This window comes from Drosophila miranda, chromosome XR (genome assembly GCF_003369915.1).
Source record: "Drosophila miranda strain MSH22 chromosome XR, D.miranda_PacBio2.1, whole genome shotgun sequence".
NCBI lineage: Eukaryota > Metazoa > Arthropoda > Insecta > Diptera > Drosophilidae > Drosophila > Drosophila miranda.
The window spans coordinates 23,730,084-23,746,163 of NC_046674.1; the positions used below are offsets into that span (position 1 = coordinate 23,730,084).

Sequence of the window (16,080 nt, forward strand, 5' to 3'; positions counted from 1 at the left end):
TACAACTACAATATCTACTATACTCGTATTAGCCACACCATAACCATTGAAATCGTTTGATTTGTATGCACCCAAAACCGAAACCGAAACCCAAACCCAAACCAGACCCCACCAACCCAGCGCGCTTCTTATGATGTACTCGTAATTGGTTCTAGTTTCTAGATCGCATTCTGTGTTCTGTATTCTGTATGTGACATATGATGTCGTGGTTCGTTCTCATTCCTGCAGTAGCAGTACTTGCCAATTTTGCCTTTTGATTTCACAGTGAACATGAACATTGCTTAAATACATTGCTTACCAAAAATGTGCAAACGTAATCAGCGAAGATTTTACTCGAATAATTGTTTAATATTTGTGCATTATGCAGCAGCTAAGCTCTGAAGTTGGAGAAGCATTTAGCATCCAATCTCAAGAATCCACGACCTCATATGCGGCATATCCGCTTAGATCGGTATCATCTGATCTTTTGATTTTGCTTTTCAAATACAATAACCTACTCGTACCATAAGCATAAGCATTATTTGCATGTTTGTGCCTGCTGCTGGGTTTTTGGCGTACAGCTTGTAGTCTAACTATATATATATGTACCTACGTATCTATATAGTATGTATTTCCGAAACTGTCAACTGCACTGTGTACATAATAGACTAACCCACCATATCTACATTATAGATATGGTTTGATTGATTGTATTCGGTGTTAACTGTCTTTATACTATTGCCATGTTTTCTACTCTACTTCTACTTCTAACCAAACCAAACAAAAAAACCAACATATTTCTGCCCTCACGGAACAAACGCCTCAAACAGAGCACTTCATTGTTCATAATGTAAAAACCGAAACATTTACAAGAACCGATGAACCTGAAAAGCTGCTTCCTAGTATGGCAGCCTCCCCCGATATCCACAAAATGTATTCACCAGACACTACCTCATTTCCAGAAATGAGCACAAGTAGTCAAACACCGAAGATGACAGCACCCACAACCACAACGACGACGACGACTGTGACAACGCAAATAGATCGCACAAAGGTAGATCTGACTGTGCCTGAGAAGGGACAGCGTCAGCAGAAGGATCAGGAGAATCAGGAGATAAAGGAGAAGCCACAGCCAGAGGATACAGTGATAGAAGCAGATACAGATAGATCTTCCAGTGATAGGGAGTACTTAGAGCAAATCATGGCCTGTGGCGACGTTAGACGCAAAATAGAGCGCTTGGAGAGCACCGCCAGCTCAGAGACAGAGACCGCCGAGTGTCAGCCGAGTGTGGCTCCCAAGTACATAGGCGACAATGTACCGGTGGTGAAGGAGGTGGTGCAGAGCATTGAGGAGAAGATCTGCGGTACAGTGGTGTCGGCTATACCCTTCACAGTGCAAAAGAGGCAGCCGCACGAAGAGGACAAGGAACCAGACGTGGCAGAGGTAGAGAAGCAAATACTTACGCCATCAGATTTGGCGCTCGAGCAATTGATTAAGTGGGAGCTGCCACCAGAGGTAGTGAAGCTGTCCCCCATCGAGGCCATGGCTTCTGGCCTGCAGGAGATTCAGGAAGAAGTTTGCGAGAAGGTTTGCAAGAAGAGGAAGGCCTTTGAGGTGGCCGAAGACTTAAGTGAAACGGAAAAGACTTTACCAGAACAGGAACTAGGCTTAGATAAAAAAGTAGAACAGGTACCTGGAAAGATTTTAACCGAGGCCATTGATCAGCACATAGACTTAGTAGGTAAGGAACCTTTGGAGGCACTGCCAAAGGTAAGGGAAGTAGTACAGGACATCGAACGCCGATATCCCACAGCGGTCTTAGAGGCCAGGCCATTTAGTCCCCGAAAAATAGGTGCCAAGGACTGTCAGGCTGATGTTATTTCTATAGAGCAGCAGATTTTAAGCGACACTGATATGGTTCTAGAAGGATTAGGCTCCAAGCGTATTCCCGAACAGAAGGTAGTTTCCCCTGTTTTTACCTTGGCCAAGACGAGCCCCAGTATTGAAAACCTCGAAGAAGTTTGTGAAAAGACATGCTCAAAGCTCACCATCTCAGTCATGGCAAAGGATTTCGTAAAGCAGCCAGAAATCGAACCCCTGCCAGCAGGGGACGATGTAAAATCAACAACAGCCAAGTTTCTCGAGCGGGAGGCTATCAGGTACGATGTGGGTGAGAGCATCAAGGAGTTCGAGGCCAAGAGTGTGGTACGGGAGTGTCTGACTGGGGTGGCAGAGAGTCAAATTAGATGGTTAACAGAATGTGATATTGCAGACTTTCCAGTAGAGGTGACTAAGGACACTAGACTTGTAGAATTCCCCAAAATTGCACACACCCTTGAACGATTGCATTCCATTTCCAAAAGCGACATCAAAGACACTAAAGAGTTCATGCACGCAGTTGGCGACTATGAGGATAAGCTGAGCGAAATAATTGTCCATGATGCTCAGTCACGAACTCAAACGGATAGTCAGAACTTAGAAAAAGAGACAACCGGTAGGTTTCCTATACACGATAAAATAGTCGAGCTTCAAACCCACCAGAACCTGGTCTTAAAGACCTCGGAAATGGCCCAAATGACTGACAATACAAAGAATAAGTTCCCATCTGATGCGAAACCAGCATCAGATACAATACTAGTAGAAAGCGACAGTGATGAAGAGCTTGACAAAGAAAAACTCAAAAAACTAAAGCATTTATCAACTATAGAGCCAGAATCCACTATAGAGGCAACTAAGAAATATATTTACTCTTCCAATTACGAAGAAACGGTTACTCAATCGAATGACTCCGTTAAGTTTCCTACTGCGAAAGATTCTTTTGGCGACAAATATGGCATAGAAGATGGGAGATCAACTGTCAAAACTGAGGGTAAGCCCCCAGCAATTCTTGAATCGATAGGCAACGCATACGACAGTATGATCTTTCAGTATGACATCCCAGTTCTTGAAAAAATTCCTTCAGCACCTCAAATGGAAATACCTGATCACGCAACACCGCATGAAATGGCATTAAGGTCAAGAACTGTTATTGAGTTCACGGAACAAAAAAGTTACTGCTCAACTCAAAAAAATATTACAAACATTGTCGCGCAAAAGTCCAACTTGATAACAAGTTCAATCACTGCCGAAAAACCTAAACTAACTGACTCGAAGGACGATAAACCCATTGACTTGAAAGACGATAAGGTCCCAACTAAACCCCATGATAAGCCCAAGTCCCCTCTTGACTCAGCTAAGTCTAGTCTCATAGTGTATTCAGCCGATGAAAGTGATGAGGACTATGTTGTTCCTAAACCCCAAGAAAAGTCACTCCCTTTGGTTGTTCCTTCTGTCGTTGCTGGAGATAAATCTCCGCTTAAACCTGAAGATACAAAAACACCAGTTGACTTGAAAGACGATAAGCTCCAACTGAAACACCAGGATAAACCCAAGTCCCCTCTGGATTCATTTAAGCCCAGTCATACGGTGTATTCAGGCGAAGAAAGCGATGAGGAATATGGTGTTCCTAGATCCTTAGAAAAGCCCGATAGTCAGCCAATTCCATCGGCTGTTCCTTCTGTAGTTGCTGGATATCAATCTCCTCTTAAAGACATCATTAAACAAGAAACGGTGACTGAGTTCAAGGCAGAAGAATTTGCAAGTTCTACTAAAACAACAAATGTCACTGTGGTCTCGAAGACTTCCGATTTGACCACAAGTTCATTCACTGACGACAAACCTAAACTAACTGACTTGAAGGACGATGAGCCCATTGACTTGAAAGACGATAAGCTCCCAGCTAAACCTGTGGATAAACCTAAGTCCCATCTTGATTCAGTTAAGCCCAGTCCTACGATGTATTTAGACGATAAAAACGATAAGGAATATGTTGTTCCTAGACCCCAAGAAAAGCCACTGCCGTCAGTTGTTCCTTCTGTCGGAGCTGGACATAAATCTCCGCTTAAACCTGAAGAGAAACCAGCACCAGTTGACTTGAAAGACGATAAGATCCCAGCTAAACCCGAAGACAACCCCAAGTCCCCTCTGGATTCAGTTAAGCCCAGTCCTCCGATGCATTCAGACTATGAAAGCGATGAGGAATATGGTGTTCCTAGACCCCAAGAAAAGCCCGCTAGTCAGCCAATTCCATCAGTTGTTCCATCTCTCGTTGCTGGAGATAAATCTCCGCTTAAAACTGAAGAGAAACCAGCACCAGTTGTCTTGAAAGACGATAAGATCCCAGCTAAGCCCGAAGACAAACCAACGTCCCCTCGGGATTCAGCTAAGCCCAGTCCTACGGTGTATTCAGACGAAGAAAGCGATGAGGAATATGGTGTGCCTAAACCCCAAGAAAAGCCCGCAAGTCTACCAACTCCATCGGCTGTTCCTTCTGTAGTTGCTGGAGATACATCTCCGCTTAAAGACATCCTTAAACAAATAACGTTAACTGAGTTCAAGGCAGAAGAATTTGCAAGTTTTACCAAAACAAATAATGCCACTGTGGTCTCGAAGACTTCTGATTTGATCACAAGTTCATTCACTGACGACAAACCCAAACTAATTGACTTGAAGGACGATAAGCCCATTGACTTGAAAGACGATAAGGTCCCAGCTAAACACCAGGATAAACCCAAGTCCCCTCTTGACTCAGTTAAGTCTAGTCTCAAAGTGTACTCAGGCGATGAAAGTGATGAGGAATATAGTGTTCCTAGACCCCAAAAAAAGCCCGCTAGTCAGCCAATTCCATCAGTTGTTCCATCTCTCGCTGCTGGACATAAATCTCCGCTTAAACCTGAAGATAAACCAGCACCAGCTGTCTTGAAAGACGATAAGATCCCAGCTAAGCCCGAAGACAAACCAACGTCCCCTCTGGATTCAGTTATGTCCAGTTCTACGGTGTATTCAGACGATGAAAGCGATGAGGAATATGGTGTTCCTAGACCCCAAGAAAAGCCCGCTAGTCAGCCAATTCCATCAGTTGTTCCATCTCTCGTTGCTGGAGATAAATCTCCGCTTAAAACTGAAGAGAAACCAGCATCATCTGACTTGAAAGAAGATAAGATCCCAGCTAAAGCCGAAGACAAACCCAAGTCCCCTCTGGATTCAGTTAAGCCCAGTCCTACGATGTATTCAGATGATGAAAGCGATGAAGAATTTGGTGAACGTAAACTCCAAGAAAAGCCACAACCTTCGTTTGTTTCTTCTGTAGTTTCTGGAGATAAATCTCTTCTTAAAGACATTCTTAAACTAGAAACGGTGACTGATTTCAAGGCAGAAGAATTTGCAAGTTCTATTAAAACAAATATTGCCACTGTGGTCTCGAAGACTTCCGACTTGATTACAAGTGCATTCACTGACGACAAACCTAAACTAACTGACTTGGAGGACGATAAGCCCATTGACTTGAAAGATGATAGGGTCCAAGCTAAGCACGAGGAAAAACCCAAGTCCCCTCCTGACTCAATTAAATCTAGTCTCATAGTGTACTCAGACGATGAAAGTGATAAAGAATATGGTGTTCTTAGACCCCAAGAAAAGCCCGCTAGTCAGCCAATTCCATCAGCTGATCCATACCTCGTTGCTGGAGATAAATCTCCGCTTAAACCTGAAGAGAAACCAACACCAGTTGTCTTGAAAGACGATAAGATCCCAGCAAAACCCGAAGACAAACCCAAGTCCCCTCTGGACTCAGTAAAAAGCGATGAGGAATATGGTGTTCCTAGACCCCAAGAAAAGCCCGCTAGTCAGCCAATTCCATCAGTTGTTTCATCCCTCGTTGCTGGAGATAAATCTCCGCTTAAACTTGAAGAGAAACCAGCACCAGTTGTCTTGAAAGACGATAAGATCCCAGCTCAACCCGAAGACAAACCCAAGTCCCCTCTGGACTCAGTAAAACCCAGTCGTACAGTGTATTCAGACGATGAAAGTGATGAGGACTATGTTGTTCCTAGACTCCAAGAAAAGGCACTCCCGTCGGTTGTTTCTTCTGTTCTTGCTGGTGATAAATCTCCGCTTAAAGACATCCTTAAACAAGAAGCGGTGACTGAGTTCAAGGCAGAAGAACTTGCAAGTGTTCACAAAACAACTATTGCAACTGTGGTCTCGAAGACTTCCGATTTGATTACTAGTTCATTCACTGACGACAAACCTAAACTAACTGACTTGGAGGACGATAAGTCCATTAACTTGAAAGACGATAGGTTCCAAGCTAAGCACGAGGATAAACCCAAGTCCCCTCTTGACTCAGTTAAGTCTAGTCTCATAGTGTATTCAGACGATGCAAGTGATGAAGAATATGGTGTTCCTAGACCCCAAGAAAAGCCCGGTAGTCAGCCAATTCCATCAGCTGATCCATATCTCGTTGCTGGAGATAAATCTCCGTTTAAACCTGAAGAGAAACCAACACCAGTTGTCGTGAAAGACGATAAGATCCCAGCAAAACCCGAAGACAAACCCAAGTCCCCTCTGGACTCAGTAAAAAGCGATCAGGAATATGTTGTTCCTAGACCCCAAGAAAAGCCCGCTAGTCAGCCAATTCCATCAGTTGTTCCATCTCTCGCTGCTGGACATAAATCTCCGCTTAAACCTGAAGATAAACCAGCACCAGCTGTCTTGAAAGACGATAAGATCCCAGCTAAGCCCGAAGACAAACCAACGTCCCCTCTGGATTCAGTTATGTCCAGTTCTACGGTGTATTCAGACGATGAAAGCGATGAGGAATATGGTGTTCCTAGACCCCAAGAAAAGCCCGCTAGTCAGCCAATTCCATCAGTTGTTCCATCTCTCGTTGCTGGAGATAAATCTCCGCTTAAAATTGAAGAGAAACCAGCACCAATTGTCTTGAAAGACGATAAGATCGCAGCAAAACCCGAAGACAAACCCAAGTCCCCTCTGGACTCAGTAAAAAGCGATGAGGAATATGGTATTCCTAGACCCCAAGAACAGCCCGCTAGTCAGCCAATTCCATCAGTTGTTCCATCTCTCGTTGCTGGAGATAAATCTCCGCTTAAAACTGAAGAGAAACCAGCATCAGCTGACTTGAAAGAAGATAAGATCCCAGCTAAAGCCGAAGACAAACCCAAGTCCCCTCTGGACTCAGTAAAACCCAGTCGTACAGTGTATTCAGACGATGAAAGTGATGAGGACTATGTTGTTCCTAGACTCCAAGAAAAGGCACTCCCGTCGGTTGTTTCTTCTGTTCTTGCTGGTGATAAATCTCCGCTTAAAGACATCCTTAAACTAGAAACGGTGACTGAGTTCAAGGCAGAAGAATTTGCAAGTTCTACTAAAACAAATATTGCCACTGTGGTCTCGAAGACTTCCGATTTGATTACTAGTTCATTCACTGACGACAAACCTAAACTAACTGACTTGGAGGACGATAAGTCCATTAACTTGAAAGACGATAGGGTCCAAGCTAAGCACGAGGATAAACCCAAGTCCCCTCTTGACTCAGTTAAGTCTAGTCTCATAGTGTATTCAGACGATGCAAGTGATGAAGAATATGGTGTTCCTAGACCCCAAGAAAAGCCCGGTAGTCAGCCCATTCCATCAGCTGATCCATATCTCGTTGCTGGAGATAAATCTCCGCTTAAACCTGAAGAGAAACCAGCACCAATTGTCTTGAAAGACGATAAGATCCCAGCAAAACCCGAAGACAAACCCAAGTCCCCTCTGGACTCAGTAAAAAGCGATGAGGAATATGGTGTTCCTAGACCCCAAGGAAAGCCCGCTAGTCAGCCAATTCCATCAGTTGTTCCATCTCTCGTTGCTGGAGATAAATCTCCGCTTAAAACTGAAGAGAAACCAGCATCAGGTGACTTGAAAGAAGATAAGATCCCAGCTAAAGCCGAAGACAAACCCAAGTCCCCTCTGGATTCAGTTAAGCTCAGTCCTACGATTTATTCAGATGATGAAAGCGATCAAGAATTTGTTGAACGTATACCCCAAGAACAGCCACTCCCTTCGTTTGTTTCTTCTGTAGTTTCTGGAGATAAATCTCCTCTTAAAGACATCTTTAAACTAGAAACGGTGACTGAGTTCAAGGCAGAAGAATTTGCAAGTTCTACTAAAAAAAATGTTGCCACTGTGGTCTCGAAGACTTCCGATTTGATTACAAGTTCATTCACTGACGAAAAACCTAAACTAACTGACTTGGAGGACGATAAGCCCATTGACTTGAAAGACGATAGGGTCCAAGCTAAACACGAGGATAAACCCAAGTTCCCTCTTGACTCAGTTAAGTCTAGTCTCATAGTGTATTCAGACGATGCAAGTGATGAAGAATATGGTGTTCCTAGATCTCAAGAAAAGCCCGCTAGTCAGCCAATTCCATCCGTTGTTCCATCCCTCGTTGCTGGAGATAAATCTCCGCTTAAACTTGAAGAGAAACCAGCACCAGTTGTCTTGAAAGACGATAAGATCCCAGCTCAACCCGAAGACAAACCCAAGTCCCCTCTGGACTTAGTAAAACCCAGTCGTACAGTGTATTCAGACGATGAAAGTGATGAGGACTATGTTGTTCCTAGACTCCAAGAAAAGGCACTCCCGTCGGTTGTTTCTTCTGTTCTTGCTGGTGATAAATCTCCGCTTAAAGACATCCTTAAACAAGAAACGGTGACTGAGTTCAAGGCAGAAGAATTTGCAAGTGTTCACAAAACAACTATTGCAACTGTGGTCTCGAAGACCTCCGATTTGATTACTAGTTCATTCACTGACGACAAACCTAAACTAACTGACTTGGAGGACGATAAGTCCATTAACTTGAAAGACGATAGGGTCCAAGCTAAGCACGAGGATAAACCCAAGTCCCCTCTTGACTCAGTTAAGTCTAGTCTCATAGTGTATTCAGACGATGCAAGTGATGAAGAATATGGTGTTCCTAAACCCCAAGAAAAGCCCGGTAGTCAGCCAATTCCATCAGCTGATCCATATCTCGTTGCTGGAGATAAATCTCCGCTTAAACCTGAAGAGAAACCAGCACCAATTGTCTTGAAAGACGATAAGATCCCAGCAAAACCCGAAGACAAACCCAAGTGCCCTCTGGACTCAGTAAAAAGCGATGAGGAATATGGTGTTCCTAGACCCCAAGAAAAGCCCGCTAGTCAGCCAATTCCATCGGTTGTTCCATCTCTCGTTGCTGGAGATAAATCTCCGCTTAAAACTGAAGAGAAACCAGCATCAGCTGACTTGAAAGAAGATAAGATCCCAGCTAAAGCCGAAGACAAACCCAAGTCCCCTCTGGATTCAGTTAAGCTCAGTCCTACGATTTATTCAGATGATGAAAGCGATCAAGAATTTGTTGAACGTATACCCCAAGAACAGCCACTCCCTTCGTTTGTTTCTTCTGTAGTTTCTGGAGATAAATCTCCTCTTAAAGACATCTTTAAACTAGAAACGGTGACTGAGTTCAAGGCAGAAGAATTTGCAAGTTCTACTAAAAAAAATATGGCCACTGTGGTCTCGAAGACTTCCGATTTGATTACAAGTTCATTCACTGACGAAAAACCTAAGCTAACTGACTTGGAGGACGATAAGCCCATTGACTTGAAAGACGATAGGGTCCAAGCTAAACACGAGGATAAACCCAAGTTCCCTCTTGACTCAGTTAAGTCTAGTCTCATAGTGTATTCAGACGCTGAAAGTGATGAAGAATATGGTGTTCCTAGATCTCAAGAAAAGCCCGCTAGTCAGCCAATTCCATCCGTTGTTCCATCCCTCGTTGCTGGAGATAAATCTCCGCTTAAACTTGAAGAGAAACCAGCACCAGTTGTCTTGAAAGACGATAAGATCCCAGCTCAACCCGAAGACAAACCCAAGTCCCCTCTGGACTCAGTAAAACCCAGTCGTACAGTGTATTCAGACGATGAAAGTGATGAGGACTATGTTGTTCCTAGACTCCAAGAAAAGGCACTCCCGTCGGTTGTTTCTTCTGTTCTTGCTGGTGATAAATCTCCGCTTAAAGACATCCTTAAACAAGAAACGGTGACTGAGTTCAAGGCAGAAGAATTTGCAAGTGTTCACAAAACAACTATTGCAACTGTGGTCTCGAAGACTTCCGATTTGATTACTAGTTCATTCACTGACGACAAACCTAAACTAACTGACTTGGAGGACGATAAGTCCATTAACTTGAAAGACGATAGGGTCCAAGCTAAGCACGAGGATAAACCCAAGTCCCCTCTTGACTCAGTTAAGTCTAGTCTCATAGTGTATTCAGACGATGCAAGTGATGAAGAATATGGTGTTCCTAAACCCCAAGAAAAGCCCGGTAGTCAGCCAATTCCATCAGCTGATCCATATCTCGTTGCTGGAGATAAATCTCCGCTTAAACCTGAAGAGAAACCAGCACCAATTGTCTTGAAGGACGATAAGATCCCAGCAAAACCCGAAGACAAACCCAAGTCCCCTCTGGACTCAGTAAAAAGCGATGAGGAATATGGTGTTCCTAGACCCCAAGAAAAGCCCGCTAGTCAGCCAATTCCATCGGTTGTTCCATCTCTCGTTGCTGGAGATAAATCTCCGCTTAAAACTGAAGAGAAACCAGCATCAGCTGACTTGAAAGAAGATAAGATCCCAGCTAAAGCCGAAGACAAACCCAAGTCCCCTCTGGATTCAGTTAAGCTCAGTCCTACGATTTATTCAGATGATGAAAGCGATCAAGAATTTGTTGAACGTATACCCCAAGAACAGCCACTCCCTTCGTTTGTTTCTTCTGTAGTTTCTGGAGATAAATCTCCTCTTAAAGACATCTTTAAACTAGAAACGGTGACTGAGTTCAAGGCAGAAGAATTTGCAAGTTCTACTAAAAAAAATATGGCCACTGTGGTCTCGAAGACTTCCGATTTGATTACAAGTTCATTCACTGACGAAAAACCTAAGCTAACTGACTTGGAGGACGATAAGCCCTTTGACTTGAAAGACGACAGGGTCCAAGCTAAACACGAGGATAAACCCAAGTTCCCTCTTGACTCAGTTAAGTCTAGTCTCATAGTGTATTCAGACGCTGAAAGTGACGAAGAATATGGTGTTCCTAGATCTCAAGAAAAGCCCGCTAGTCAGCCAATTCCATCAGTTGTTCCATCCCTCGTTGCTGGAGATAAATCTCCGCTTAAACTTGAAGAGAAACCAGCACCAGTTGTCTTGAAAGACGATAAGATCCCAGCTCAACCCGAAGACAAACCCAAGTCCCCTCTGGACTCAGTAAAACCCAGTCGTACAGTGTATTCAGACGATGAAAGTGATGAGGACTATGTTGTTCCTAGACTCCAAGAAAAGGCACTCCCGTCGGTTGTTTCTTCTGTTCTTGCTGGTGATAAATCTCCGCTTAAAGACATCCTTAAACAAGAAGCGGTGACTGAGTTCAAGGCAGAAGAATTTGCAAGTGTTACCAAAACAACTATTGCAACTGTGGTCTCGAAGACTTCCGATTTGATTACTAGTTCATTCACTGACGACAAACCTAAACTAACTGACTTGGAGGACGATAAGTCCATTAACTTGAAAGACGATAGGGTCCAAGCTAAGCACGAGGATAAACCCAAGTCCCCTCTTGACTCAGTTAAGTCTAGTCTCATAGCGTATTCACACGATGCAAGTGATGAAGAATATGGTGTTCCTAGACCCCAACAAAAGCCCGGTAGTCAGCCAATTCCATCAGCTGATCCATATCTCGTTGCTGGAGATAAATCTCCGCTTAAACCTGAAGAGAAACCAGCATCAGCTGACTTGAAAGAAGATAAGATCCCAGCTAAAGCCGAAGACAAACCCAAGTCCCCTCTGGATTCAGTTAAGCCCAGTCCTACGATGTATTCAGATGATGAAAGCGATCAAGAATTTGTTGAACGTATACCCCAAGAACAGCCACTCCCTTCGTTTGTTTCTTCTGTAGTTTCTAGAGATAAATCTCCTCTTAAAGACATCCTTAAACTAGAAACGGTGACTGAGTTCAAGGCAGAAGAATTTGCAAGTTCTACTAAAACAAATATTGCCACTGTGGTCTCGAAGACTTCCCATTTGATTACAAGTTCTTTCACTGACGACAAACCTAAACTAACTGACTTGGAGGACGATAAGCCCAATGACTTGAAAGATGATAGGGTCCAAGCTAAGCTAGAGGATAAACCCAAGTCCCCTCTTGACTCAATTAAATCTAGTCTCATAGTGTACTCAGACGATGAAAGTGATGAAGAATATGGTGTTCCTAGACCCCAAGAAAAGCCCGCTAGTCAGCCAATTCCATCAGCTGATCCATATCTCGTTGCTGGAGATAAATCTCCGCTTAAACCTGAAGAGAAACCAGCACCAATTGTCTTGAAAGACGATAAGATCCCAGCAAAACCCGAAGACAAACCCAAGTCCCCTCTGGACTCAGTAGAAAGCGATGAGGAATATGGTGTTCCTAGACCCCAAGAAAAGCCCGCTAGTCAGCCAATTCCATCAGTTGTTCCATATCTCGTTGCTGGAGATAAATCTCCGCTTAAAACTAAAGAGAAACCAGCATCAGCTGACTTCAAAGAAGATAAGATCTCAGCTAAAGCCGAAGACAAACCCAAGTCCCCTCTGGATTCAATTAAGCCCAGTTCTACGATGTATTCAGATGATGAAAGCGATGAAGAATTTGGTGATCGTAGACCCCAAGAAAAGCCACTACCTTCGTTTGTTTCTTCTGTAGTTTCTGGAGATAAATCTCCTCTTAAAGACATTCTTAAACTAGAAACGGTGACTGAGTTCAAGGCAGAAGAATTTGCTAGTTCTACTAAAACAAATATTGCCACTGTGGTCTCGAAGACTTCCGATTTGATTACAAGTTCATTCACTGACGACAAACCTAAACTAACTGACTTGGAGGACGATAAGCCCATTGACTTGAAAGACGATAGGGTCCAAGCTAAGCACGAGGATAAACCCAAGTCCCCTCTTGACTCAGTTAAGTCTAGTCTCATAGTGTATTCAGACGATGAAAGTGAAGAGGAATATGGTGTTCCTAGACCCCAAGAAAAGCCCGCTAGTCAGACAATTCCATCAGCTGATCCATATCTCGTTGCTGGAGATAAATCACCGCTTAAACCTGAGGAGAAGCCAGCACCAGTTGTCTTGAAAGACGATAAGATCCCAGCAAAACCCGAAGACAAACCCAAGTCCCCTCTGGACTTAGTAAAAGGCGATGAGGAATATGTTGTTCCTAGACCCCAAGAAAAGCCCGCTAGTCAGCCAATTCCATCAGTTGTTCCATCTCTCGTTACTGGAGATAAATCTCCGCTTAAAACTGAAGAGAAACCAGCATCAGCTGACTTCAAAGAAGATAAGATCCCAGCTAAAGCCGAAGACAAACCCAAGTCCCCTCTGGATTCAGTTAAGCCCAGTTCTACGATGTATTCAGATGATGAAAGCGATGAAGAATTTGGTGAACGTATACCCCAAGAACAGCCACTCCCTTCGTTTTTTTCTTCTGTAGTTTCTGGAGATAAATCTCCTCTTAAAGACATTCTTAAACTAGAAACGGTGACTGATTTCAAGGCAGAAGAATTTGTAAGTTCTACTAAAACAAATATTGCCACTGTGGTCTCGAAGACTTCCGATTTGATTACAAGTTCATTCACTGACGACAAACCTAAACTAACTGACTTGGAAGACGATAAGCCCATTGACTTGAAAGACGATAGGGTCCAAGCTAAGCACGAGGATAAACCCAAGTCCCCTCTTGACTCAGTTAAGTCTAGTCTCATAGTGTATTCAGACGATGAAAGTGAAGAGGAATATGGTGTTCCTAGACCCCAAGAAAAGCCCGCTAGTCAGCCAATTCCATCAGCTGATCCATATCTCGTTGCTGGAGATAAATCACCGCTTAAACCTGAGGAGAAGCCAGCACCAGTTGTCTTGAAAGACGATAAGATCCCAGCAAAACCCGAAGACAAACCCAAGTCCCCTCTGGACTTAGTAAAAGGCGATGAGGAATATGTTGTTCCTAGACCCCAAGAAAAGCCCGCTAGTCAGCCAATTCCATCAGTTGTTCCATCTCTCGTTACTGGAGATAAATCTCCGCTTAAAACTGAAGAGAAACCAGCATCAGCTGACTTCAAAGAAGATAAGATCCCAGCTAAAGCCGAAGACAAACCCAAGTCCCCTCTGGATTCAGTTAAGCCCAGTTCTACGATGTATTCAGATGATGAAAGCGATGAAGAATTTGGTGAACGTATACTCCAAGAACAGCTACTCCCTTCGTTTGTTTCTTCTGTAGTTTCTGGAGATAAATCTCCTCTTAAAGACATCCTTAAACTAGAAACGGTGACTGAGTTCAAGGCAGAAGAATTTGCAAGTTCTACTAAAACAAATATTGCCACTGTGGTCTCGAAGACTTCCGATTTGATTACAAGTTCATTCACTGACGACAAACCTAAACTAACTGACTTGGAGGACGATAAGCCCATTGACTTGAAAGACGATAGGGTCCAAGCTAAGCACGAGGATAAACCCAAGTCCCCTCTTGACTCAGTTAAGTCTAGTCTCATAGTGTATTCAGACGATGAAAGTGAAGAGGAATATGGTGTTCCTAGACCCCAAGAAAAGCCCGCTAGTCAGCCAATTCCATCAGCTGATCCATATCTCGTTGCTGGAGATAAATCTCCGCTTAAACCTGAGGAGAAGCCAGCACCAGTTGTCTTGAAAGACGATAAGATCCCAGCAAAACCCGAAGACAAACCCAAGTCCCCTCTGGACTCAGTAGAAAGCGATGAGGAATATGGTGTTCCTAGACCCCAAGAAAAGCCCGCTAGTCAGCCAATTCCATCAGTTGTTCCATATCTCGTTGCTGGAGATAAATCTCCGCTTAAAACTAAAGAGAAACCAGCATCAGCTGACTTCAAAGAAGATAAGATCTCAGCTAAAGCCGAAGACAAACCCAAGTCCCCTCTGGATTCAATTAAGCCCAGTTCTACGATGTATTCAGATGATGAAAGCGATGAAGAATTTGGTGAACGTATACCCCAAGAACAGCCACTCCCTTCGTTTTTTTCTTCTGTAGTTTCTGGAGATAAATCTCCTCTTAAAGACATTCTTAAACTAGAAACGGTGACTGATTTCAAGGCAGAAGAATTTGCAAGTTCTACTAAAACAAATATTGCCACTGTGGTCTCGAAGACTTCCGATTTGATTACAAGTTCATTCACTGACGACAAACCTAAACTAACTGACTTGGAAGACAATAAGCCCATTGACTTGAAAGACGATAGGGTCCAAGCTAAGCACGAGGATAAACCCAAGTCCCCTCTTGACTCAGTTAAGTCTAGTCGCATAGTGTATTCAGACGATGAAAGTGAAGAGGAATATGGTGTTCCTAGACCCCAAGAAAAGCCCGCTAGTCAGCCAATTCCATCAGCTGATCCATATCTCGTTGCTGGAGATAAATCACCGCTTAAACCTGAGGAGAAGCCAGCACCAGTTGTCTTGAAAGACGATAAGATCCCAGCAAAACCCGAAGACAAACCCAAGTCCCCTCTGGACTCAGTCAAAGGCGATGAGGAATATGGTGTTCCTAGACCCCAAGAAAAGCCCGCTAGTCAGCCAATTCCATCAGTTGTTCCATATCTCGTTGCTGGAGATAAATCTCCGCTTAAAACTAAAGAGAAACCAGCATCAGCTGACTTCAAAGAAGATAAGATCTCAGCTAAAGCCGAAGACAAACCCAAGTCCCCTCTGGATTCAATTAAGCCCAGTTCTACGATGTATTCAGATGATGAAAGCGATGAAGAATTTGGTGAACGTATACCCCAAGAACAGCCACTCCCTTCGTTTTTTTCTTCTGTAGTTTCTGGAGATAAATCTCCTCTTAAAGACATTCTTAAACTAGAAACGGTGACTGAGTTCAAGGCAGAAGAATTTGCAAGTTCTACTAAAACAAATATTGCCACTGTGGTCTCGAAGACTTCCGATTTGATTACAAGTTCATTCACTGACGACAAACCTAAACTAACTGACTTGGAGGACGATAAGCCCATTGACTTGAAAGACGATAGGGTCCAAGCTAAGCACGAGGATAAACCCAAGTCCCCTCTTGACTCAGTTAAGTCTAGTCTCATAGTGTATTCAGACGATGAAAGTGAAGAGGAATATGGTGTTCCTAG

General features: G+C 43.6%; 2 protein-coding genes across 28 annotated transcripts in view; both read left to right on the forward strand.

Moving 5' to 3' along the window:
• LOC108151974 (ankyrin-3) overlaps positions 1-16,080 on the forward strand; it is a 68,158-nt gene that overhangs the window by 25,204 nt on the left and 26,874 nt on the right. For 17 of the 27 annotated variants that reach the window (XM_033387923.1, XM_033387916.1, XM_033387917.1 and 14 more), the window contains 2 exons: positions 810-12,938; positions 14,703-16,070. The exons of 9 other annotated variants lie outside the window; for them this stretch is intronic. In XM_033387923.1, the coding sequence (XP_033243814.1) occupies positions 810-12,938; positions 14,703-16,070 (13,497 nt within the window). The remainder of the gene's footprint in view (positions 1-809; positions 12,939-14,702; positions 16,071-16,080) is intronic. One more of the 27 variants, XM_033387920.1, reaches the window with a different exon arrangement.
• The window catches only part of LOC108151976, a 35,935-nt gene that overhangs the window by 1,117 nt on the left and 18,738 nt on the right, over positions 1-16,080 (forward strand). The window lies entirely within an intron of this gene.